This window comes from Gorilla gorilla, chromosome 6, assembly GCF_029281585.2.
Source record: "Gorilla gorilla gorilla isolate KB3781 chromosome 6, NHGRI_mGorGor1-v2.1_pri, whole genome shotgun sequence".
NCBI lineage: Eukaryota > Metazoa > Chordata > Mammalia > Primates > Hominidae > Gorilla > Gorilla gorilla.
The window spans coordinates 146,933,832-146,958,373 of record NC_073230.2 but is presented as its reverse complement, the minus strand read 5'-3'; the positions used below and the strand labels follow the sequence as shown (position 1 = coordinate 146,958,373).

Here is a 24,542-nt window from a genome sequence, read left to right as displayed (position 1 = left end):
CTGCCTGAGCCCAGCTCTGCTCACTGGAGGGCGGCGGTGGAGAGAGTGCTGGCCCAGCGTCGGCAGCTGGGCTCAGGACCAAGGTGGGCGCCCGCCGGTCCTAGTCCCCCAGCCTCCCGGTGCAGGACCCAGGGCCCGGCCACTCGAGTTCCCCGGACGCTCTCCTTCCTGATGCTCGCTGTCCCTGCCCTGGCGTCCCCAGCCCGGGGTCGCAGCCTGTCCTCTTCTCTCTCCCCCTCCGCCGCAGCCCGTCGCCTCCGGGCAGAGTTCAGGTTCAGCTTGGGCTTTCGCTCGGGATTTAGCAAGAGGCCGGCGGGGCTGGAGGGTGCGGGCTGGCGCGGGAGGGCGCGGGAGGCGGGGAGCGGCGGCCTCTGATTGGCCGGGGCGGGGGAGTGAGCGGAGTTTCCCACAATGCCCCGGTGCGGTGCAGCCGCGGATGGATGCTGCGGGAAGGGGCTGCCATTTGCTGCCCCTGCCAGCGGCGCGCGGACCTGTCCGCGCTCCTGCAGCCGCCGCCGCCGCCAGCGCCGCCAGCCCGCCCGGCCCCTGCAGCGGCGCCGCCTGCGCTCCCTCCGCGGCCGCCGGAGCGGGCGCCATGAACCCCAGCTCCTCGGCGGGAGAGGAGAAAGGGGCGACGGGCGGCAGCAGCAGCAGCGGAAGCGGCGCCGGGAGCTGCTGCCTGGGCGCCGAGGGCGGCGCGGACCCGCGGGGTGCAGGGGCAGCCGCGGCGGCGGGGGCCGCTGCCCTGGACGAGCCCGCGGCCGCCGGCCAGAAGGAGAAGGACGAAGCGCTGGAGGAGAAGCTGAGGAACTTAACTTTCCGGAAGCAGGTCTCGTACAGGTAGGCGCGGGGAGCCGGCAGCCGAGACAGGTGCGCCGCGGCGGGAGACCCACTCTTCCCCCAGCAAGGGGCGCTTCCGCGGAGTTGGGCTCCTCTCTGTTTCCACGCCTCTCCTTCCCCCTTTCCCCCTCTCCTCCCGGGGATGTCTGTCTTCTCCCCATCCTATCATTCCAGGCTGGAGGCCAGCAACGCCTGCTTTCCCCTGTGGCAGGAGAGAAGCACTGGGTCCCTAAGGTCAGAACAACAGAAATTTTGTCTGTGTGTGTGTGTGTGTGTGTGTGTGTGAGTGAGTGAGTGAGAGAGAGAGAGAGAGAGAGAGAGAGAGAGAAAGGGTTGCAGACTCAGTGATGCTTAGTTTTCTTAAGAGAAGTCGTCAAAGTTGCCCCTAAGCAGGTGTCATCTTCAACCACCCTTCCCCCACCTTCCAGATTTCTCTGGATGAACCTTTGGCACTAACTTGACAGCTGAGATCACTCCGACAGGCAGAAAAGAATAGCACTACACTGAAGAGAAATCCTTACGGAAGTTGGACCTGCCTCGAAATCCCCCATGAAGGAAGAGTGGGTTTATGTCTGTAGAAGATGCGCCACTGGTTATGGGGGTTCCATGCCTGCGTGCTCCTTGCCTCTCTCCTGGCTGGAGGAGGGTGTGGGGAGCCCGCTAGCAAGCTAGGGGTGAAGGTGAGAGTGGGGACCATATTTGCACCTAAGGATGAGTGTATGTGTAAGACAAGGACAGTGTGGGATCAATGGCCTTTAAATTAGGGTAAGAGATAACCCCACATTGTATTAGAATCCAACAACGAGGAATTAGGATTTACTAAGGTCTCTCTCACCCCTCCCTTCCGCAGGCAAGCATAAAGACATTGACAGGTTTGGAGAGTTGTTGACACTAACCCTACTGCTTATCGATGTTAAAGGTCGAGGTGATATGCAAGCATAGGTTTACAAAGATGTACACTTGCTGGAGCTCAGAGGGTTTCTGGAAAAGGGGTCAGTGAACACATTCTTGTAACCCTATTCTTTCTGAGTTAGTGTTCCCTTCCCAAAAACCATATAAAGTATTAAGCCTGTCACACCATGTGCTGTTATGTAAGCAAACGCAGATGACAGAGGTGTGTGGGTTTGGGAGGGTGTGTTTTATTTATGGGGGCAGGTGTGTGAATAATTGGGATCCCCATAGACATCGCCTGGCCTGGAGGCCAGTCACTAGGGCATGTGCTCTGTGTCTAAGTGTTGACTTCTGATGACTTCTAAAACGCCTTCCTGGTGAGGTTGTTGCTTCTGCGTTCCTCCCATGCATTTTGTTCGCTGTGCGCTGAGGGAGTTCCCCACCTGAGTTGTTCTCTTAGTTACTCACACAGATCAGGTCCAAATGGATCTTTCTTTTTATACTTTGGTTTCTAAAAATAGACAGATGGTGGGGAGGGGGTAGCTCTAGGGAGGTATGCTAGGACACTGGCAGTTCTACTTCCTAGTTATGATGGCCCGTCTGGCCCCTGGGGGAACAGGGACTACATTCAGCCTAATTTAGGAGCTGTGAGTTGGAAGGTGGTGGTGATTACATGAAGCACAGTGTAGGCTGCTCCTGGCTTATTGGTATTCATCAGAGTCCTCATTGGGTAGGAAGACAAAGCCAGAGTTTGCAAGGGAAATCATTTCAGCTTGCCTCTTGTCAGGGGTCATTCTCTGAGCCTCCTTTTTTAAAATGTATGTTGTGTGGGGTTTTGGCTTTCTGAGTTGCATGCTCACACATGCACGTGTAAGTGTGTACACACACAAGCATAGACATGGACACAGACGCAGCATGTTTCTATAGAAGAATAATAACATTGCGTCTGCTTTACAATCCTTACATAGAGGTGGATTCTACTTCGTGAACATCATTTCCTTTTAAATAAAGCTTTACAGTCTCCAATTCCTGCATCAGTGTCACCTCAGGTGTCTGGTTAAAAGTGCTCACCACCCTAGACTTGCAGAATCAAACTGTCTGTGGGTGAGAATTTTTAACACGCTCCTCAGGTGATGTTTATGCAGACTAATATATGGGGATTGCCACCTTATTTTGCCCCCAAGACTAAACAATTGATCTTTGAACTCATAAACCCTCCCCATCCAAACCAGGCCAGTCAGTCTCAAAGTCAGAGGAAAGATGGTGAAAAGGAGGTGCTTCCATCTGGAGCATGTTTGTCCCTGGGTAACAGGAAAGTGTCTCCATTTTGATCACTGTTACTTATTTGTTTTGGAGTCATGGTGAATGGCCTGCCCACTCGTCATGGCGGCCATTGGTGTTGGACTCCTGCAGCAGGGCTGGCTGTTTTACTGTGGGATGGATGAAGGGTGTGTAAAAAAAGAGCAGGTTTGTCAGGAGCTGAGGGTCGGCTCCTTGGTGGGGACCACACCACCTCCCTTCTGGGGGCACCTGAGGACAGTGTCTGGTGGGAGCTTATGGAGAGGAGGCAGGAAGACCTCACAGAATGGAGTCTGAGTGAAAGGACTGAGTTAGGGTATGGAGCATGGCTGCTTGCGTAAGGGGGATCATTTGAGGTGGAGGAGTGGAGATTTGCAGGTAGGCAAAAAATATCTTTTGAAGAACTTGGATATTTTTGGAATGAAACTTGACAGGCAAAAAGAAGGGGGCTTTGGGAGAGAGGGTGTGTGTGTGTGTGTGTGTGTGTGTGTGTGTGTGTGTGTAGGGGGGTCTCATCTGCTCCTTCTGTTGCTAAGGAACATATAAGCTAGGGTTTAAAAATAAATGAGGAGTGGGTGGGCATATGCAGTGACTCCTGTCTTTTTAGGAACCAGAGCCCTTTACAAAAAGCCTTTAAATAACCATTTCTGGAGGCAGATTATTCATTTTGCTTGACTTTTACTTTGTTAAGTAAAATAAACTGCTTTCTATACTCCTAGATTTCCCCTCATTATCTATTCTTTGTTGGCTTTTTTTGAGAACCATTTTTCCCATGAGAATTTTTTCCTTTATTTCAGAATCTGCACCCCTAGAGCAAATAGTCTCTGTCGACTGTAAAGCTGAAGGTTTGAAAAGGCAGTGCGAGTGAGCTGGTACTTTTCTTTTAAAATTACTACTTCGTTTTTCTTTGCAAATTATGGTGCTGCAACAGATACATATGTGTAAATGACTATATAATGTGTAGGAACTGTTTTTTTTTAAACTGCTGTAAGAATTCCCATATAAGTCAGTAGAATAAAAAAAAAAAAAGACTTCAGAAACACATAAGGGAGGGGAAGGAGAAGGTAGCTGATGTTTGTTGTCTTCTATGCAACAGGCACTGGGCTAAGCCTTATTGTATATTCTGTTTTAATTAATCTTTGTGACAGTCCTGTGATGTGACTATGACTATTTCCATTTTATTGAAAATGAACTTGAGGCATAGAGCTTGGGCAGGAGGCAGAATTTAAAACACAGATGACTCCAAAGGACTGTCTCTTTAGACCGCATCACGCTGCTTCCCTAAACATTTATTTTAGGTTTGAGCTCTCTCTCCATGTGTGCATATGTGTATGCATGCGTGTGTGCAGTGTGAGTTATCTTCCCCCTCATCCGTAATACACGGCAGGTCATTACATGTTATTATTATTATTATATATTATTGCATACTTTTTTTGGCTTGTGGCCCTTTGTCTATATAATTTTAGGGAACTCTTCTACTATCTCAGAAATATAAATGAATATAAATTCATGATTGCAAATATATCAGTTTTGCTTCTGAGAACAAAACCACCTACATGCACCTGCTATGAAGATATCCTCGTTAGAGGTTTATATGCCTTAAAAAAAAATTTACACAGGGTTGTGTAGGCGAACCTAGGTCCAATGAAGAGCTGGCCCATCGGTACCTCTTTGGGCAGCACAGAATGAGTGATGAAGTACAATTTTGCTTGTCAGTATGTCTGGGCAGACCATTACTTATGAGATGTTGATGCCTATGATTTAGTTTCTCTGCTCATAAACCATGCTGGTAATACTAAACGTTTCTTAAAGGAAGTTTTTGGTATGAGATGGAAATAGGAGCAAGGAGTATTAAACGCTTTAGTTTGGGCAACCATGTAAAAAAATGATCTGTTATTCTTTATAGATTGATGATTAGAATGTAGTTTTTTTGCGTGTGTTTTGTCCCACAAAGTAAGGTTGTGTTATTACAAGAAAGATATTTGAGGAGTTAGAAGCCACGTAGGATGATAAAATGGATATTGGTCTTCCTTGCATTGTAATCAATAGTGTATGGGGGAACTTTTCTCCTGAATATCAGTATGTATCCTCTTTTGTAAATCCATTTTATTTTGTTTTTATCCGTGTTTTGCACATCTGTTAGATTTTTAAAGACTTTAGGATCAGATTAAGATCTTGGTTCTAATTTAATTCCTTTCTCAGTAATGACTTACATACTGACTGTTACTTCCTCAGTTAGGATACACACTGGGCAAGATTTCAATTCATCCACTGTCCGGAGTACTTATTCTGCTCTAAGTGATCTTTTAGAGGCTTGATTTTTACCTGGGAGATTGACACTATTGGGTCCTGTGGAATCCGGGGATAGGGAAGTTGAAGAGAGGTCTTTGCTGGTGTTCAATTCTGCTGTGGCAACAAACAACAGCATTGCCTCATGGGGCCAAATTAAATTAGACTAGAGCTAGCTCTTTCCAACACCGCACTTTCTAGTCTGAGGAAATGAGGGTTCCGAGTGAGAGCCCAGGCTGTCTACACCCTGTATATTCGTCTGGCCTGGGATCTGAGAACATGTTCCCTACACAACCCCAAGGTATCCTTGAAGTTGAGTACACTGTGAGACCTGAAGCATTTGGAAGAACTATTGCCTACATGTTGGGCTGTGACATTTGCTTTCTTCCATGGGTATGTGTTGGTAACACTGATCCTGTGGAGACTAATTATTTTTCCTGAGGTCCTGTAACTAGTTTTGGGACAGTAGTTACTGCAAATAAATGATGGCATGTGAGCTTTTCTTACAGTGGATAACTTTGAAAGAAAGGTCAGAAGTAAAATGAAATCTAAGCCATAAAACTTTTTTTCATTAAAATTTAATTTGCTCAAAATGCCTATAAAAATGGGCTGATTTCTAATTGTTGGAACTGATTGAAACCTATTTCAAGGCACAAAAACAATGCAGATAATTGGAGAAATAAAAATACCAAGCTAAGTCTGTTTGCCCGTAATGCTTCCACAACTCATTGCTGGCTTGTTCACCAGGAAAACTCCTCGATTGGTATAAGCTCAAAAGCATCCACTTGGGGTGATGGGTGGCTGGTCCTCCCCTGTTCTCACACGGCACTTTCAAATAGCTTTGTTAAGACCTAAGTGTCATTTTCTGTTCTGGTACTTAGACTAGGGTTTGAACTTGGCATCTTTCTGCTAATCTCAGACAAGCTATGTAACTCGTTGGAGGCCCAGCCAATGTGTTTCTAAAATGAGATAATAGTAATACCTAACTTACAGGTTTGTTAGGAAGATTAAATGAGTTACTTTATTTAAAGGACATGGCATAGTGCCCTGCATAGAGTTAACTTGTGTACATATTACCATTCCCCAAACTAAGGCGTTAGCTCCTTTGAAGACAGAACTTGCAGCTGATCATTTGAATCGATGACTCCGATTCTTCTTGCTTGGTAGGTGTTGGATAAGTATTTATTGAATAAATACATTTCATTGGCATTTTAAGATAAATTACTACTGTTATTCATTCTTGGTTCATCTCAATTGTGAGTTTCTTTTCTGCTAAAGAAACCTCTGCCTTTTTCTTATTTACACTTTGTCCAGCAGCCCAGGACTGCGTTACTGTTTACAGCTTCCTGTTTGCGTACCTGCATCAGCCATTTAGGCAGCTGTGAGGCTGGAGAGGGGTGGCAGAAACTCTTACTTAACCAGCTATTTGCAGCTTGTCAAAGAAAAGGCCTTAATTTGCCTTCTGAGTAGCACTAATTAGCTCTCCGGTTCTCTTTCTGTCTGTCTCATCCCTTTCCAAGGGGCAGCATTGATTTTCTCCTCAGGGAAATTTCTGTTGACTTTTCCTTCAGTGATTAAAATGTAAAAATGCAGAAAAAGGACTACCCAGCATTCCTGGAGTCCTGACCATTGTCCAGCCAGCCGGAGGTCACTCCAGCCACCTCTGTTCTATATTACTTCACTCCCTCTTTCCTTCCAGCTCATCTGATTGACTTTGGTGAAAAAGTTATTTTAGGAAGAATGCATTAGTCCGCTTAGTGACTCTAAGCTTTTGCTTTGTTTTTAACCCACTTAATAAAATCTTCAGAAAAGCACCAGCTACTTTTTATTCATGTACCATACAGAGCACTTGAAGAATGGCTCACGAGTGTCCTGACACCCATAGTGTTTAGGGAGAGGAGGGATGAGCACTGCTTGGGTTACTTTAGAGAAAATTAAATCATCTTGTGTGTGCATATTAGCTGAAGGAGAGGGCTGTGTTTGGGTAGAGGTGGGAAGAAAGATCTTTGTATATGAATGTTAATGTTCTTTCCTTCCAACCCTGAGTTTTGTGAGCCTTTGAAATAAAGTAAACAGCATTTTTTTTTAAGGGCAACAGCTTTCTAACAGGTGCTTCTGTCATTCTTGCATCCAACCTGAGTTTTGCTGAAATGGAAATTTGCCTTTTGATTTCCAGACTCATAAATAATGTTCTGATAAAAGAACCAATTCTGGTTTAAGCTGTAATATTTATAGCCTGGCTTTTGTTAGATGTTGGGAACAAGATTCAAAACAGTAATATTTAAACCACAATTAAATTTCATTTTTCTTAACTTTCAATTACTTGAGAGGTAGAGGAGAGTACTGGTGAAGAGCCCTGCTACCTGGGTCCAAAGCTCCACCTCTGCCTGCTGTGTGCCTGCACAAGTTACTTAACCTCTCTGTGTCTTAATTTCCCTATCTACAAAATGGTAGTGATAGTAGTACTCATCCTGTAGAATTATTTGACATTTAAATGAGTCACAAAGTACATGCTATATGTGTGTTTGTTAAAGTGGTATTATCTATACTTAAGTCCAGTTAAGGAACAGATTTGTATATTATTCTTCAAAATACAGAACATCATCAAATGTCAGCAGCTGGTGATAAAATTATTCAGGTAATATGAAAATGAGATAGACATAGACTTGAGAAATTTAACTGACAGGTTTTGGCATTCTTTAAGGCATAGAATATGTACTTTTTCTTTCGTAACTTATTAAAACACAATTCATTGTTACTAGGGGATGTGAAGGGGAGAAGGCTGCTTCTTAGTGCTTTGGAAATTGGAGCAGACAGAAGGCAGAGGTCGGAGGAGAGAGGCACAGTCAGTGTGCAGAGGAATGAGGTAGCAGCAATCCAAACTCCCAGCTGGTCATCTGAGAGCAGGAAGCCAGCCGTGGAAGGGTGGGTGAGACGGGTCTCAGAGCTTCACAGTGTCAGGAATGGATAAGCTGATAAAGACCGGGGTACTAGAAATAGAATTGTCCCCTGTGATTCCAGGACAGAGGTTATTTCTCTTCTGGCCTGTCTTGATGATGTCTGCTTTGTACATACAGACAATGGCCGGCTGGCATGCCCTGGCAATCACAGAAAGAAGCTTCGCAGATGCTACCTGCCCTGGATTATTTCAGAAATGGAAGGTGCAGCCTTCTGGGATGTTCCATCAGTTATTTGAACCAGGCCAAACAGCAGAATATATTTTAAAAGATGTAGATGGTTATTAAATATTTGTTGGACAAATAAAACTGCTCAGGACTGTGAAATAAATGTTGAGGAGGTGAATTCATTTTTTTTCCCCTAAAAAAGGCAAAGATAAGACAGTTGGACTGCTTTTGTGTATCGTGTAGTCTTTCAGGAAATAGCCAGAAAATAGATTCCTTGAAAGGACCAAAGTACATTTTAAAAATGTGTCATTCCTTTGTACATGAGAAAGATGTCAGGCTTGTAAGGAAAAATACATTTTTGCTTTTTTTTTAAAAAAAGCTTGAAAGCAATTTGTTGAAAGATAAAAAGAGCTTTACATAAGCTTATGTGGAAGCGGTCGGAAAGGGTTCCATGTATCATTTAGAGACAAACTTCTGGAACATTCCTCAGGCTGAAAGGCCTCAGATCTCATCATTGTCCTTATGGATGTGTCAGAGTTTGAGACAATCTCTTTCAGACTGAAAGCATTCTCTTTAAGAGTTTTGAAGGAAGAGCCTGTAATCCCAGCACTTTGGGAGGCTGAGGCAGGCAGATCACAAGGTCAGGAGATCAAGACCATCCTGGCCAACATGGTAAAACCCCATCTTTACTAAAATACAAGAAAAATTAGCTGGGTGTGGTGGTGCACGCTTGTAGTCCCAGCTACTTGGGAGGCTGAGGCAGGGGAATTGCTTGAACCCGGGAGGCGGAGGTTGCAGTGAGCTGAGATCAAGCCGCTGCACTCCAGCCTGGTGACAGAGTGAGACTCTGTCTAAAAAAAAAAAAAAAAAAAAAAAAAAAAAGTTTCTCCCTTTTAAATTGGCCCCCTCTCAATGCAAAGACTAAGGTGTGGCATGTTTCTTTTCCTCTGCAATTGAAGCACCGTCCTCAGTGTCTAAAGTTACACAGGAAGCTGCCAAGCATGGGCTTCCCTGACAGCGCACAACCTCGGGGCTGCTTGGTTATCATGGCTGTCTTCATTAGCTTGGGCTGCTGTAACAAAGTCCCATAGACTGGGCGGCTTCTAAACAACAGACATTTCTTTCTCATCATTCTGGAGGCTGGAAGTCTGAGATCAGGGCACCAACATGGTCAGGTTCTGGGGAGGACCCTCTTTGGGGCTGCAGACAGCTCTCTTCTCATGGTGTCCTCATAGGGTGGAGGTAGTGAGGCTCCTGGGGGTCTCTTTCTAGAGGGGCACTCATCCCATTCATTAGTGCCCCACCCTTGTGACTGAATCACCCCCAGTGGCCCCACCTTCTAGAACCATCACATTAGGGGTGATAATTTCAACATGTGACTTTTGGGAGGACATAAACACCAGCCCACCGTGCCTTTTCTCACAATATTCCAGGAAGCCACAGACATCACTCCTCTTGTCCTTCCCAGTGGCCTCTGAAGGCCATTCCCAGAGGCAGCAAAGGCAATCCATGCACTTCCAAGCTTTTTGTAAGTGCAGCTCAGAGAAGGAAAAAGCTTTTCTTGGTTCAAATACTGACTGCAATGATTAACTTACCTCCCTACCTATGAATATTAATCATTATAAGTTACTGATTTTGCCAAATGCTTACACTGTGTCAACAGCTGCTAAATATTTTACATTTGGGATTTCACTGGACCGTCAATTAAGTAGGGACTATTATTATTTCCATTTTACAGAGAAGGACATTGAGGCTTAGAGTTTAAGCAGCTTGCCTGCAAGTCACATAGCTGAGTGGCAGAGTTAAGATCTGTGCCCATATTTGCATGTTGCTTATTACTTCCCTATTGCAGCTTTTCTTGTCCTCTTTTCACCCTTTCCCATTAACCTCTCTGTGTGCAAATAGCCATATTTTCACAATCTAGTGGTTTATTAGACCAAACTCTCTTGAGGAGAGAGACCCATGTGTTTCATCTTCATGGGCCCAGCCAGACCTCACACAAGACATAAAGGCCTTGACAAAGGTTGATTGGCTGAGTGGATGAACATTCTTTTTATGTCTAAGCATAAAACTTAGCTCTGTGAATAATCATGTGCTACTGTCAGTTGTAGGGAGGCCAAGATTGAGCTTTCCATGGTGTTTTTTTGTAAAAACTATATGAATTTTCCATTGCACAAGACGGGGGAATAAATCCAGTTTCCTGGGGCCAAGAAATGATTGCAGGGATTGTAGACTGGTACTGCTCCTTTTAAATTCTACAGTACAAGACCTTGTGATTTGTTGTAATCACAGTGGAACTTGAAGGGAGGTGATGGTACCATGGATTGGGGTCCAGTGAAGAAGCTAGGGTTAACTTATGTGCACTTTACATGTCTGAAATGGCATAATCAGCCCCATTTGATTTTTACAAAAGATATTCTTAGAAGAGTCTGGTCTTTTACCTTTAGCTCGAGGACCTGTTTGAGCTGCAAGTCTTTGCAATATGAGTTTTTCCAGAACAACATCCTTCAGAATTCGTCAGTATGTTCATGAGTGCAGTTAGAGACACCTAGAAAGTTCCAAAGGAACATTTTGAAAACCTGAGTCATTCTTTCTCATTTGAAGAAAACTTTCAGAATTTCTTAGGGAAATAAACCTCTACTTCAAAAATAAATGCCCAAGCTATTTAAAGATTAAAACAGAAGCTTTCTATGAGCCAGCGTGGAATTACTTATAACAAAGTCTAAGGGATTTTTTTTAAAGACAAATTTCTGGAGATTTCTTAAACTGTTATACTGACTAAATTTAGGTACTTAATAATAAAAATGTGTGTGGTGCTTTCACAGCTTACCATTTATAAACTCCTTTCACATAATTAATCTAACTTTACTCACAAAACAATCTTAGGCAACCCCATATTGTTTTCATAGCCATTGTACATTTAAGGAAACAGTCACAGTAGCTAAGCGACTTTCCCAAGGCCACGTGCCATAAGGGACATTGCCAGGTTCAGGCTGGTTTTCGGATCTGAAGTCTCATACTCTTTTCACTGCAGGATGCTGTTTCCACACATGAATCTATGGAAAAATAGCACCATTTCCCTCTCATTAATTTTACTTACTTGAATTAATCTCACTGGTTAATCACAATGGACAAAGTTGGAATCACTAGCTGGCATTCTAAATCCATATTGCATTGACAATGAGGATGACCTCATTGCCATTGTCATTACCCTTCCTGTACACATGAAAACATGAAACTACAAGTGTGATGGTATATGTTTAACACTCCTCTTACTGGGGAAAAAGAAAAAAAAACAGGTAGAGATAGAGTCAGGCTCTTTCTTTGCATTAGTTGCTAAGCAGCAGCCATTTCATTGTAAAGGAGACCCAGTTCAAGTAATGGCATAGGTATTCCAAGAATAGTATTTCATTTTTATAGCAATTGCATTTCAGGTCTCCAGAAAGCATATGCTTCTGTGGCTCAGTGATTTTTAGGGGAAGAAATAGCCACCTCAACATATTTGTTGAACATATGGAGAAAATTCAGTATAGCTGATTACCTAATAACCAGACTTCCGTGAGCCGCACGCGGTTCACAGGGGCAGCAGGTTCAGGCTACCCGCAGTTTGAAGGATTTGGAAGTCTCCAGAAAATACTGCCGACAAACAGGTACGTTTTGAGGCTGTATTTGACATTCACCGATACCATCTCAATGAAATACTCTGGGTAATTTAGAATTCTAAAGGTATTGAAATAACATGGTATAGAACAAAATTTTGTTGTTGCAGCCAAGGGGTTGGATGGTGCCAAGATTTCATTGTATTGAGCTTTTGCTGGCAGCTGAAAGCTCTTCAAAATGAAGATAGAAAATACGGTACAAGACAAGCATAATTCATGGAGCTCAGTTTATCAGAAGGATCTGAGTGCAGAGGAGGACATATACTTAATGTCCCAATGGGTATGTGTGTGAAGGGGCGATGTCAATATACAAAGCTGTCAGGTGCTATGTTTTTTGATTGCACTATCACTATTAATTTTGAAGGTGGATTGATCTGTGTGTGGAAGCCTTGAAGCCCTTGGCCCTGCCTTTTAAGGCATTTCTGCCATCTCTGTTGTAATTTGCCAAACTATTGTGAAACTTATGTGTATCTATTCAAATGTATTTTCTTCAGAGAATTGCTTCATGGAGTTGTTAAGGGAGCAAACTTTGTTGTTTTCTAAGAGTGTGCTGCATAATACTGCTCCTCACCATTCCCCCTCTCAAGATATTTGAGAGAAAATGCCCCTTTCCAGGAGCAGCTGGGATGCTGGGAAGCTTGTCTTTAATTTCCAGTAAGTTGCCCTTCCATTTAAGGCAAAACACCTCTTCCAGGAACTAAAAGTCAGACTCAGAAGAAGTAATACATGGATGAATTCACAAATGGTGAATGGTTATTCCCATTTTGGTGCTGGGTTCATTAGTAGGGTTGGTTTTAGCATCTCTCGAACCATTAATGCCTCTCATATATGTTTCATCATGCACTTTTACAATGACTCAAAACAGCTTTAGCAAAAGCACTTGTGTTATATGAACCCAATATATAGATGGTGAAATCAAGACAAGAAAGGCTGGGGAGGAGAGATCTAAAACATTGACTTCCCGGCCTGGCATAAAACCCATAGAAATGCAAGATCCTAAGTGTCTCTCAGAAAAAGCATATCTGGGAGGTGCTCAATGATATACCTTCAACATTAATATGAGGTCCTACTTGCCAAGAACTGTGAAGTGCTTTACATATGTGGTTTCAGTTAATTCTTATCACAACTTTATAAGGTAGATGCTTTTACTATCCATAGCTTTACAGAAAAGGAAACTGAGGCACAGGATAATGAAGTAATATGTCAGGGCCTCACCACCAGCCAACGGTGGAGCCAGGGTTTGAATTCCAGAACCCCTTGTCTAGTGCACTTAAGCATTATTCTGTGCTATATTCCTATATGCATCCAAAACCCTGTTTTTCCTTTCAGGAATGACCTCTGTCCTCTTGTGTGTAGCCTTGGGGGGCTGTACATCAAGGTGCCTGGCTCTCCACCATGGTAACCAATGAGGCCTTTGGAAGCTGTTGTAGGGGGCTTCCTCTCACCACCCTGATAGCATCTTGGGGCAAGTGTATGACTTGAGCTTGGACGACCAGACTCTCTTGGACTTGGACTCAAAGGATTGTCAAAGGGATTGCCAATTTGTTCATATCCACTGGCAGTGCCCTGGTAGGACAATTCCTGCTGCTCTGGTTCCTGTCTTTATTCCAAGCATAGGTTGTGATATGGTTTGGCTTTGTGTCCCCACCCAAATCTCATCTTGAATTGTACTCTCATAATTCCCATGTGTTGTGGGAGGGACCCAGTGGGAGGTAATTGAAGTATGAGGATGCGTCTTTCCCTTGATGATCTCATGATAGTGAATAAGTCTCATGAGATCTGATGGTTTTATCAGGGTGAGTTTCCCTGCACAAGCTGTCTCTTTGCCTGCTGCCATCCACGTAAGACGTGATTTGTTCCTCCTTGACTTCGCCATGATTGTGAGGTCTCCCCAGCCATGGGGAACTGTAAGTCTAATAAACCTCTTTCTTCTGTAAATTGCCCAGTCTCGGGTATGTCTTTACCAGCAGCATGAAAACAGGCTAATACAGTAAATTGGTACCAGGAGTGGGGTGCTGCTGAAAAGATACCTGAAAATGTGGAAGCGACTTTGGAACTGGGTAACAGGCAGAGGTTGAAACAGTTTGGAGGGCTCAGAGAAGACAGGAAAATGTGGGAAAGTTTGGAACTTCCTAGAGACTTCTTGAATGGCATTGACAAAAATGCTGATAGTGGCATGAACAATAAGATCCAGGCTGAGGTGGAGATGAGGAACTTGTTGGAAACTGGAGCAAAGGTGACTCTTGCTATGTTTTAGCAAAGACTGGTGGCATTTTGCCCCTGCCCTAGAGATTTGTGGAACTTTGAACTTGAGAGAGATGATTTGTGGTATCTGATAAAAGAAATTTGTAAGCAGCAGAGCAATCAAGAGGTAACTTGGATGCTGTTAAAGGCATTCAGTTTTATAAGGGAAGCTGAGCATAAAAGTTCAGAAAATTTGCAGCCTGACAATGCAATGGAAAAGAAAATCCCATTATTCAAGCTGGCTGCAGAAATTTGCATAAGTAATGAAGAGCTGAATGTTAATCACCAAGACAATGGGGAAAATGTCTCCAGGGCATGTCAGAGGTCTTTATGGCTGTCCCTCCTATCACAGGCCCAGAGGCCTAGGAGGAAAAAATGGTTTCATGGGCTGAGCCCAGGGACCTCTTGCTCTGTGCAGACTATGGACTTGGTGTCTTGTGCCCCAGCCACTCCAGCCAGAGCTAAAAGGGGCCAAGGTATAGCTTGAGCTATTGCTTCAGAGGGTTCAAGCCTTAATCCTTGGAAACTTCCACATGGTGTTGAGCCTGCAGGTACATGGAAGTCAAGCATCAAAGTTTGGGAACCTCCACCTTGATTTCAGAGGATGTACAAGAAATGCCTGGATGCCCAGGCAGAAGTTCACTACAGGGGCAGGGCCCTCATGGAGAACCTCTGCTAGGGCAGTGCAGAAGGGAAATGTGAGGTTAGAGCCCCCACACAGAGTCCCTCCTGGGGCACCACCTATTGAAGCTGTGAGAAGAGGGCCACCGTCCTTCAGACCCCAGAATGGTAGTTCCACCGACAGCTTGCACTGTGCACCTGGAAAAGCCACAGACACTCAACGCCAGCCTGTGGAAGCAGCCAGGAGAGGGGCTATACCCTGTGAAGCCACAAGGGTGGAGCTGCCCAAGACCATGGGAACCCATCTCTTGTATCAGCATGACCTGAATTTGAGACATGGAGTCAAAGGTGATCATTTTAAGCTTTAAGATTTGACTGCCCAGTTGAATTTCAGACTTGCATGGGGCCTGTTGCCCCTCTGTTTTGGCCAGTCTCTCCCATTTGGAATGGCTGTATTTACCCAATGTTTGTATCCCCATTGTACCTAGGAAGTAACTAGCTTACTTTGGATTTTACAGGCTCATAGGCAGAAGGGACTTGCTTTGTCTCAGGTGAGACTTTGGACTGTGGACTTTTGAGTTAATGCTGAAATGAGTTCGGACTTTGGAGGGACTCTTGGGAAGGCACAGTTGGTTTTGAAATATGAGGACATGAGATTTGGCAGGGGCCAGTGGTGGAATGATATGATTTGGCTTTGTGTCCCCACCCAGGTCTCATCTTGAATTGTACTCCCATAACTCCCACATGTTGTGGAATGAGCCCAGTGGGAGGTAATTGAATTATGGGACGGGTCTTTCCTATGCTGTTCTCATAATAGTAAATAAGTCTCATGAGATCTAATGGTTTTATGAGGGGGAGTTTTCCACACAAGCTCTCTCTTTGCCTGCTACCATCCATGTAAGTTGTGACTAGTTCCTCCTTGCCTTCTGCCACGATTGTGAGGCCTCCCCAACCACGTGGAACTGTAAGTCCAGTAAACCTGTTTTTCTTCCCAGTCCTGGGTATGTTTTATCAGCAGCATGAAAACGGACTAATACAGATCATCAGTCTTTCTATTCATTGTGAACTATCCAACATCTTCCCGATAAAATTCCTTTTCGTTTAAGTTAACTAGGTGGTTTAGAAAAAGTCTAACTGATAAAATATCATTGGCGAATGGCCCACCAGCCTCTGCTTGTGAATGTCCTCAGTGCCAGAGAGCTCTTGGATACATTAGGGGCATAGTTACACCATTGGTCAATTCTAATTGTTAGAGAGTTTTTGTTATAGGAAAAATGAATATATTATCATTTAGTGAATACTTAATATGTGTTAGGAACTTTCTTGCCTCCTTTTTGTCATTTTCTTGTTTAATTCTCACAACAACTCTGAGTACTTATCACTATTGTACAGATGAGAAAACTGTGTCTCACACAGGGGAAATAATTTAAGTCAAAGGGCTATAATTGATGGAGTCAATTAATTGGATTCAGACTCAGTTCTAAGTCACCCAAAGCCCCTATCTTTTCCCATTACATTCTGCTGTCTTCATGTTGAGTCTGAAACTCACTCCTTAATTTTTTTACCTACTTAATATTACACTGTACTTCTGGAGGGGATTCATACTCAGTTCTAAGTCACCCAAAGCCCCTAACTTTTCCCATTACATTCTGCTGTCTTCATGTTGAGTCTGAAACTCACTCCTTAATTTTTTTACCTACTTAATATTACACTGTACTTCTGGAGGACATTCAGGATAATACCCTTTCCTTTTCTGTATAACAGGTCTTCGAATATTTGAAGTCAAATATCACATGCCTCTTCAGCTCTTGTTTCTTTAGACTGCACCATCTCCACTTTCATTCTATCCCTTATCCAAAAGTGGTTTTCAATCAACTTCACTTTTCTGGCTCTTTCTAATTTGACAGCATACTGGGTTATCCATGGCTTTCTTCATAAAAATGCAGCACTAAACGAAAGATGTGGTCCAACCAAGGTCACCATTAGCACATATGGTGCCTTTGTTCAAATTAGAAACAGGTTTCAAGTCTGGGATGCATGAATTTACAAAAATTCTCTTGCACTCCAGAGCACAGTCAGCTCCAGCTAGGACCTCTCCTGCGGTGGGGGGGGGCACTGAGGCTGGGTTTCTGTCCCCATCTGCTCCTCCTTTGGATTCTCTGGTGCAGGATACACCTAACATACCATAGGCATAGCTTTGGGGACTTCATTAGCTTGCTGTGTCTGTTGGTTGTGGATATGGATTAGTATGGGTGTGGACCAATTGCTGTGAAACTCATTCCAAAAGTTGAATATCCAGACTGCCAGTTTAACAGATTGCTGATAATATTTCCAAAGTTTTGCTTAGGTTGCAGCCATTTCACTTAAGACTGGCCATTTTCGCTTGGCTAAATGTTTACTTGGCTTGTTTCCTACTTATTTCAGATGCCACGCCCTTCTAGAATGTTCCACATCCATCCCTTCCTCTGTCCATCCATCTGTCCCTCCTTCCCTCTCTCTCTCATTTTTCCTAAATAAGAAGGGGCAAGCTCTCTCTTAAGTTCTATTTACTATTCTCTCTATTTTTCAGACTTATGCCTACATCGTCCTCCTTTTGACCCTGCTGCTAGTGGAGAAATGCCTGTGACCAACTCTTCCAAAAACTGGCTTAAGCTATTTGAGAGGTTTTGGCGAACTTTCTTTCAGTGAGTTGACACAGAGCCAATGAAGAAATCCATGTGGACTTTGGCTAAAACTATATTTGGTGGCCAAGAAAATTACTTATCTTATCCAGAGGACAGCATTTTACTATTTTAAGTACAAAGGCTATGCCGTTCAATACAGTGGGCACTAATCCCATGGACCTACCAAAACTAATTAAGTAAACTAAATTTGAAATCCGGTTCCTTCTTTACACTAATCACACATTGAGTAAATAAGGGCCATATGTAGCTAGTAGCTGCTGTGCTGGACAGCACAGATACAGAACATTTTCATCATTGTGGAAAGTTCTATTAAACAGCACAGCGTTGTGGGATTAGGGTCAAGATACTAATTTATCAAAATTACAGAAGCCTCTAGATAGCCATCCTTGAATGATAACCTTGAATGATGAAGTTTTTGAATTACGAAGTCTAGTTTCCCAAGTTAAGAAGTTGTACTTTCAGGGTGTAACTAGGAAGGAGAGAGAACTGTAGACAGGAAATGTGGGGAGAGTCCTCTTTGGTGTTCCGCATCATCCTGCCTATCCTATGTTCCTCTCCTCACCACAGTGGTGACTGAGGATAAGGGTAAAGACAGAGAGTTTGTCTTCTCTTTCCTTTGCAAACTGCATCTTCCTCTGCTTTGCCAGACATATTGAGCATTAGATGTAAGAGAATGTGTTCTATAGCTTTTGGGTGGCCTAGCTGTTTTGCCATCTAAAATAGTTCAGCTTGTGGTGGCTGCACTTGGAGGTAGAATAAAGGTTATGGGAAGAGCATTATTGCTTCTCCAGCAATTAATTCCTAAAATTTGGGTAAGAGGATCATTCAAGATGAAGGATATGAACTTAGAATGTGGATGTGTAGCTTCAGGTTATGTCTGTGTCACAGAAATTGTTTCTTATGCTCTTATTCTTATATTATTCTTAACATCAGTTCCCATCATGTTCAATAAATATTTATTGTAAATTCACTAGGGAGGCATAGAAGTAAATGCATGGACTTATACTTTTACTGTGGTTCCCCTGATTCCTAGGGGAGAGACCTTAGGAAGCTGTGAAAAGAGCTTCAAGGACAGAGCAAAAGCCCCAGGAGAATCTGTGTGTGTTTGTGTGGATTCTATCTGGTGCTTTGAACTGCCAATATTGCACACAAGGGTGTTCTAAAAATAACTCAAGTAATGTGCATTCTCTACTGAAGGGAGCAAGATAATTCGTGAGGATGATGAGAGATGAAAAAGGAGAGAAGCTTTAGAAGATGAGAAATGAAATACATGCATCTCAATGGTCTCTGAGGCTCTTCCACGCACTGAGCGCTTTCTTTCAAGTCTTGGTATTGAAAGCTGGGAAAAAGTACTTAAAAAAAAGCATCACTGGGAGAACATTGGGGTTTTCTCACCTGTTTTATAGCATGAGGAATCCTCTCGATAAAAACTTACCTATGTTGTAAGAATAGATATGGAATACTAATTTGTTATATGTGCAAAACGCTATTTCAAGCACTTGGTGAAGAATCCAAAATTGAATAATAAATGATTTTTACCTTAAAGTTGTTTCAAGTTGCTTATAACTTATTGGAGAAAGAAATAAAAAAAAATAGCACACTATGTGCCAAATACTATGTGAAGTGCTAGAAATAAAAGAGAAATAAGAGTCTCTGTTATCAAGAATTTATGGCTTGGTGATGGAGAGAAGCAAGACATTGACCTGTCTACAGGGTGATAAATACAAAGGGAGCGGGCGGTCAGCGGGCAGGATAGGGGAGCCCTGAGAGAGGGCACTTATGTCTGAGTGGAGAGTGGAGGATCTGCAGCAAGTGATGGTTAAATGTGCCTTGAAGGAGGAAGAGAAGATAACCAGGTGGAGAGAGGAATTAAAGGACTTGTTCATGTCATTGATTGAATGGAGAAAACATACTCAGGGTTCTAAATGGCAAATTAGAAACAGAATTTTAGAACACAGTCCATTTGCTTCTAATCTCTCCTGAAAAGCTCTCAAAGTAGATCATTTGAATATTTGAAGGAATGAAAGGCTTTCACAGGTTCCACTAACCTAGAATTCCACACATAAGTGAGCTTTACTAGAAGTTATATCTATTCCGTGCTTCTTAGACATCAGCAGCTTGAACAAAGGTAAAGCAGCGGGCATAGCATGATGCACATGATTGTATCTGGATCTGGGTGATAGGAACACAAAAGTGGGAGAGGTTAGTTCTGTTTGGGAGAAGTTTTCTTGGAGCACTGACTTTAAAGAGTTGGTAGGATTTCAATAGGAGGAGATGGGGACACAAGGAGGGAGAGTATGGAAAGCGTTCCAGGCAGCAGGAATTGCATGAGAAAGGATACAGTGGTAGAAATGTATGACGTATTTGTGCAGCAGTGTGAATGGTGATGAAGTAGTTTGGGTTGAGCATAAGGATAGAGTGGAAGATAAGGCGGGGAAGGTTAGTTAAATGCTCATTATGGAGGACTTTGAATGCCATCAGAAGAATTTGGATTTTGTAGTTAATAGGGAGCCATTGGAGGTTTTTGAGCCTATAAGTGATGCTCCATACTCAGCTGTGGGGAGGTCCTTGTTCTCTCTGAAGCCATTGCTGGTTACCCTGCATCCAGAGTCACTGTTATAACTACAAGTCATTCCTGTGCAAGTGACACCTCCACCCTGCTGTGCCTCCAGACACTCCAGTATGGACAATAACTTTTCTTTCTCCTCTAGCACATGAAGAAGGAAGGGGGACCCCTGTTCTGTCTGCAGGGGCCATGGTGGCTGAGAACCAGGCTTTTCTCATGCCTTAGGAATAATAGGAAGTAGGGTGAGTTTCTAGTCTCAGATGAGACTAGATATCTAGTCTCCAGCTTTGGGAAAGATTGAGTAAGCAGAATATGAGATGTCCACAGAGTTTGAACGTGAAACTCATTTTTACATAAAGGAATATAACGAATGGTGTTTAGATTTGATGCCATTCATTATTACTTTAGCAAAATAACATTGTCCTAAGTTCTATACAGGTTAGATACACAGAAAATTCTGGAACGTGGCTTGCCTCTGAGCTAGGCACTTTCCCTCTAAACTGTTTGGATAAACTCGCCTGCCCCCGCCGCCCCCTTCCCCCTGCCAGATCACATCATTGGACTTTAAAAAACAAAAATGAAGTGGATAGGTTTTTTCCCCCAGATTCCAATACCTAGAAATCATTGAACAAATTAATAGGAGAAATGTGTGTTCTGAATTTATTAGAAAATAGTAGTCAAGCAGCTTAAACATTGTTCACTGTCAGAGGGCTGTGTTACTGTCTAACACTGTTACATGAATAGAGATTGGCTGGACCAGTTAATAGAAATACAGATAATTTTGCAGCTAAGAAAGATTTGCCTTTAGCCGCAAACCACACACTCTTTTCAGACATAATCTTCAGTAAATGGAGTGCAATATTGTGGAGGAAAGTCAGTGTGACCAATTCTGACTGCTGGCTTTCAGGCCTGTTCCAGAAGGATTACGACGATGGCCGGCTTATTCTCTGCATTACGTACATGCATTGCAATGCCTGAGAGCTGGCTCACGCTCTGCATTTTGGAGAAATCACCTTTTTTCTCATATAAATGGAAAATAGAGAAACATAGAAAAGAGAGCAACTTTGAGATCAAAGTATTATTAACAGGCAGGAAAAAATAGAGTCTTGGTTTAAGGCCACCCAGAGTGATGAACAGTCTGGGACCCACAGGCCCACATGACCTGCCTGACTTGGAGATACAACCTACAAACTGATTTCATGATTAAGAAGTTAAAAACTTGATTTTTCAACGAAATCCAATTGTTAATAATGTGGAGACTACTAAGCAAGGTCATAATTCTAGTCAACAATACTAAATTCAAAGATGTAAAACTTCATATTTTTTTCTTGTTACTTAATAGAGGCAGTTTTATTTTAAATGAAAAAAAGTGTGTCCCACAATTTTCTTTCTTGATAGCCTTCATTCAAAAAGGTTTACTTTTCACTGCCCTAGATTGACAAAGACATAAACAAGTTCAGAAAACAAGTCTGTTAATGTGTCACCGTCCATCCATGTTAGAAAATACTACTGCCTACCACTGAGTGTGTGTGTGTATGTGTGTGTATGTGTGTGAGTGTATGTGTATGTGTGTGTGAGTGTGTGTGTATGTGTGTGTGTGTATGTGAGTGTGTGAATGTGTGTGTGAGTGTGTGTGAATGTGTGTGTGTGTGTGTATGTGTGTTGGGGGGTGCATGCCTGTGTAAATGGGCGTTTTTCATGTCACTTGCTAATCCTCAGATAGGTCTCATTCTCTGAGCCCCAATGTCCTCATCTGAAAAATGAGGCTAATGATACCTATTTCCCAACATGGCTGTTGGTGCTGAATGGAATAATGTGTGCACATTGTAAATTTTATAGCCCTATAGCCTTGCAAGATATTGCTGTCACCACCACCATGCTTCATCACATGTATGCCGTCTGCCATGGGATAACGTGAAGACATTACAAACTTCTTAGGGTAATGAAATTTCTTAACACCAGCTCTGGAGCCTAGGTTTATAAATGGTACAGATTGTTTTGGAGACGTGCAAATGCAGTTATGTGAGGGTTGGCCAGCTTTTGGGTTTCATTGTTAAATATAATATTTATTTAACCAAAGTAATATATAAGCAAGACTTAAGGCATAGCTCATAGTTGGAACTACAGAGCTTTATTGTGGAAGACAGTGTGGCAATTCCTCAAAGAAATACCATGCAATCCAGCAATCCCATTACTGGGCATATACTCAGAGAAATAGAAATCATTCTATTATGAAGACACATGCATACATATGTTCACTGAAGCACTGTTCACAATAGCAAAGACATGGAATCAACCTAAATCCCCATAAATGATAGACTGGATAAAGAACATGTGGTGCATATACACCATGGAGTTCTATGCAGCCATAAAAAGGGATGAGATCGTGTTCTTTGCAGGCATATGGATGAAGCTGGAGGCCATTATCCTTAGCAAACTAACACAGGAACAGAAAACCAAATACTGCATGCTCTCACTTATAACTGGGAGCTAAATGATGAAAACACATGGACATACAGAGGGGAGTAACACACACTGGGGCCTTTTGGAGGGTGGAGGCGGGGAGGAGGGAGAGGATCAGGAAAAATAGTGGGCACTAGGGTTAATACCTGGGTGAGAAAATCTGTACAACAAACCGCTTGTGTAACAAACCTGCACATGTACCCCTGAACTTAAAAGTAAAAAAGAACGACAGGGCTTTAAATAAAACCCAATAATTCCATTTTCTTTTCTTTTTTTTTTTTTTTTTTTTTGAAATGGAGTCTCACTCTGTCCCCCAGGCTGGAGTGCAGTGGCACAATCTTGGCTCACTGCAACCTCTATTTCCAAGGTTCAAGTGATTCTCCTGCCTCAGCCTCCCGAGTAGTTGGGATTACAGACATGTGCCACCATGCCCAGCTAATTTTGTATTTTTAGTAGAGACGGGGTTTCTCCATGTTGCTCAGGCTGGTCTCGAACTCCTGACCTCAGGTTACCCACCCGCCTCGGCTTCCCAAAGTGCTGGGATTATAGGCGTGAGCCGCTGCACCTGGCCAATAGTTCCATTTTCAAAGTCTCTCCCATACTTTCATTTCTTCAGCGTTGTTATGATATATTAACTGTTTTTTCTGATTCTGCATTTGTATTTATACATCACATGCTACTAACCGCTAAGTGCTGTTTGGTAATTTTTTTTAACTGTCCCTTCTGAGGTGAGGATTTAGTAGTTCTCTTTTTATCCCACCCTTATGTGTTTCTTCTTCCATCCTTCCAATACATATTACAATTTTATTTAAATCATTAATAAATGCTTATATTATCATGACTTTGTAAATCTTATCCATAGCCGAGTCACCCAGTGTGCTATGAAAACCTTTTCTTTCTTGTATTATTGGTCTTATTTTAAAACTTATTCTCATATGGACTTACTCATGATTCTTCCACAAAGTTCTTAACGAGACAATAAATGTTTTATTGCATTTAATCGTATCAAATAATGAGTCAGTTTCATGGTTTTTCTTGTAGACAGCCCTTCTGGTTCCTTCCGTCATCTTGCCCTGTCTGAACTGGTTTTTACGTAGCTTCCGTTCTTCTCCAATACTTTGACATCCTTCTGCCATTTTCCTCAGGCGGATCCTCTGACTTCCAGATTTCCTAAGCGTCACACCTCCTTTTCTGACTTATGCTTTGTTTGATGGAACAAACAATTTTAAGAAGGAGAAGAACAACACCAGCCTCCTCAATGAAGTTTTTTCCCCAGGAACTCTCTTCCTATTTTTAGATGACCAAGTTGAAAAAGTTTTTCAGGATGTGAAACATCCGCAGGAGTTTCTTTGCAGAGGGTACATGGGAGTCAGATATTTAGAGTCCTTTTATGTCTGAGAATATATATACATTTTACCTTCACACTTGACTGAGAGTTTTTCAGGTTATGGAGTTCTAGATGGGAAATAATTTTACCTCAGAAATGTGAAGGCATATCTCTGTTGCTGCTGTGCTTACAGAGTCACAGCTGAGAAAAATTCCATTCTAATTCTCAATAACTTCACATCTTTTTCTTTCTTTCTGGTTTATTTTTAACATTTTCCCCTTTATATATATTGTTTAGGAATTTCAAAACTGGTGTACTTTATATAGGTACATATATTCATGGGTTTTGGGACCTTTTTAGATCTCTTCGCTCTAAAAACTTTTAATGCCAAGAAATTTTCTGGTATTATTTTTTTTGGGTTGGGGGAGAATATTTTCCTCCTCCCCAATTTACCAGTTGCTTTTTTCCTGGAATTTATATTAAATAGCCAATGTATCTACTGACTATTCCTCTGATTTTTTTTTTTTTCTGTTA

General features: G+C 42.7%; 1 protein-coding gene across 9 annotated transcripts in view; it reads left to right on the top strand.

Moving 5' to 3' along the window:
* Window positions 1-419: 419 nt before the first annotated feature.
* DGKI (diacylglycerol kinase iota) overlaps window positions 420-24,542 on the top strand; it is a 470,612-nt gene continuing 446,489 nt past the window's right edge. For all 9 annotated transcript variants that reach the window (XM_063708791.1, XM_055347199.2, XM_031013291.3 and 6 more), the window contains exon 1: window positions 420-840. Coding sequence is in view for 8 of the 9 variants with exons in the window: in XM_055347199.2 (XP_055203174.1) it covers window positions 437-840 (404 nt within the window). In the remaining variant the exon portion in view is untranslated. The remainder of the gene's footprint in view (window positions 841-24,542) is intronic.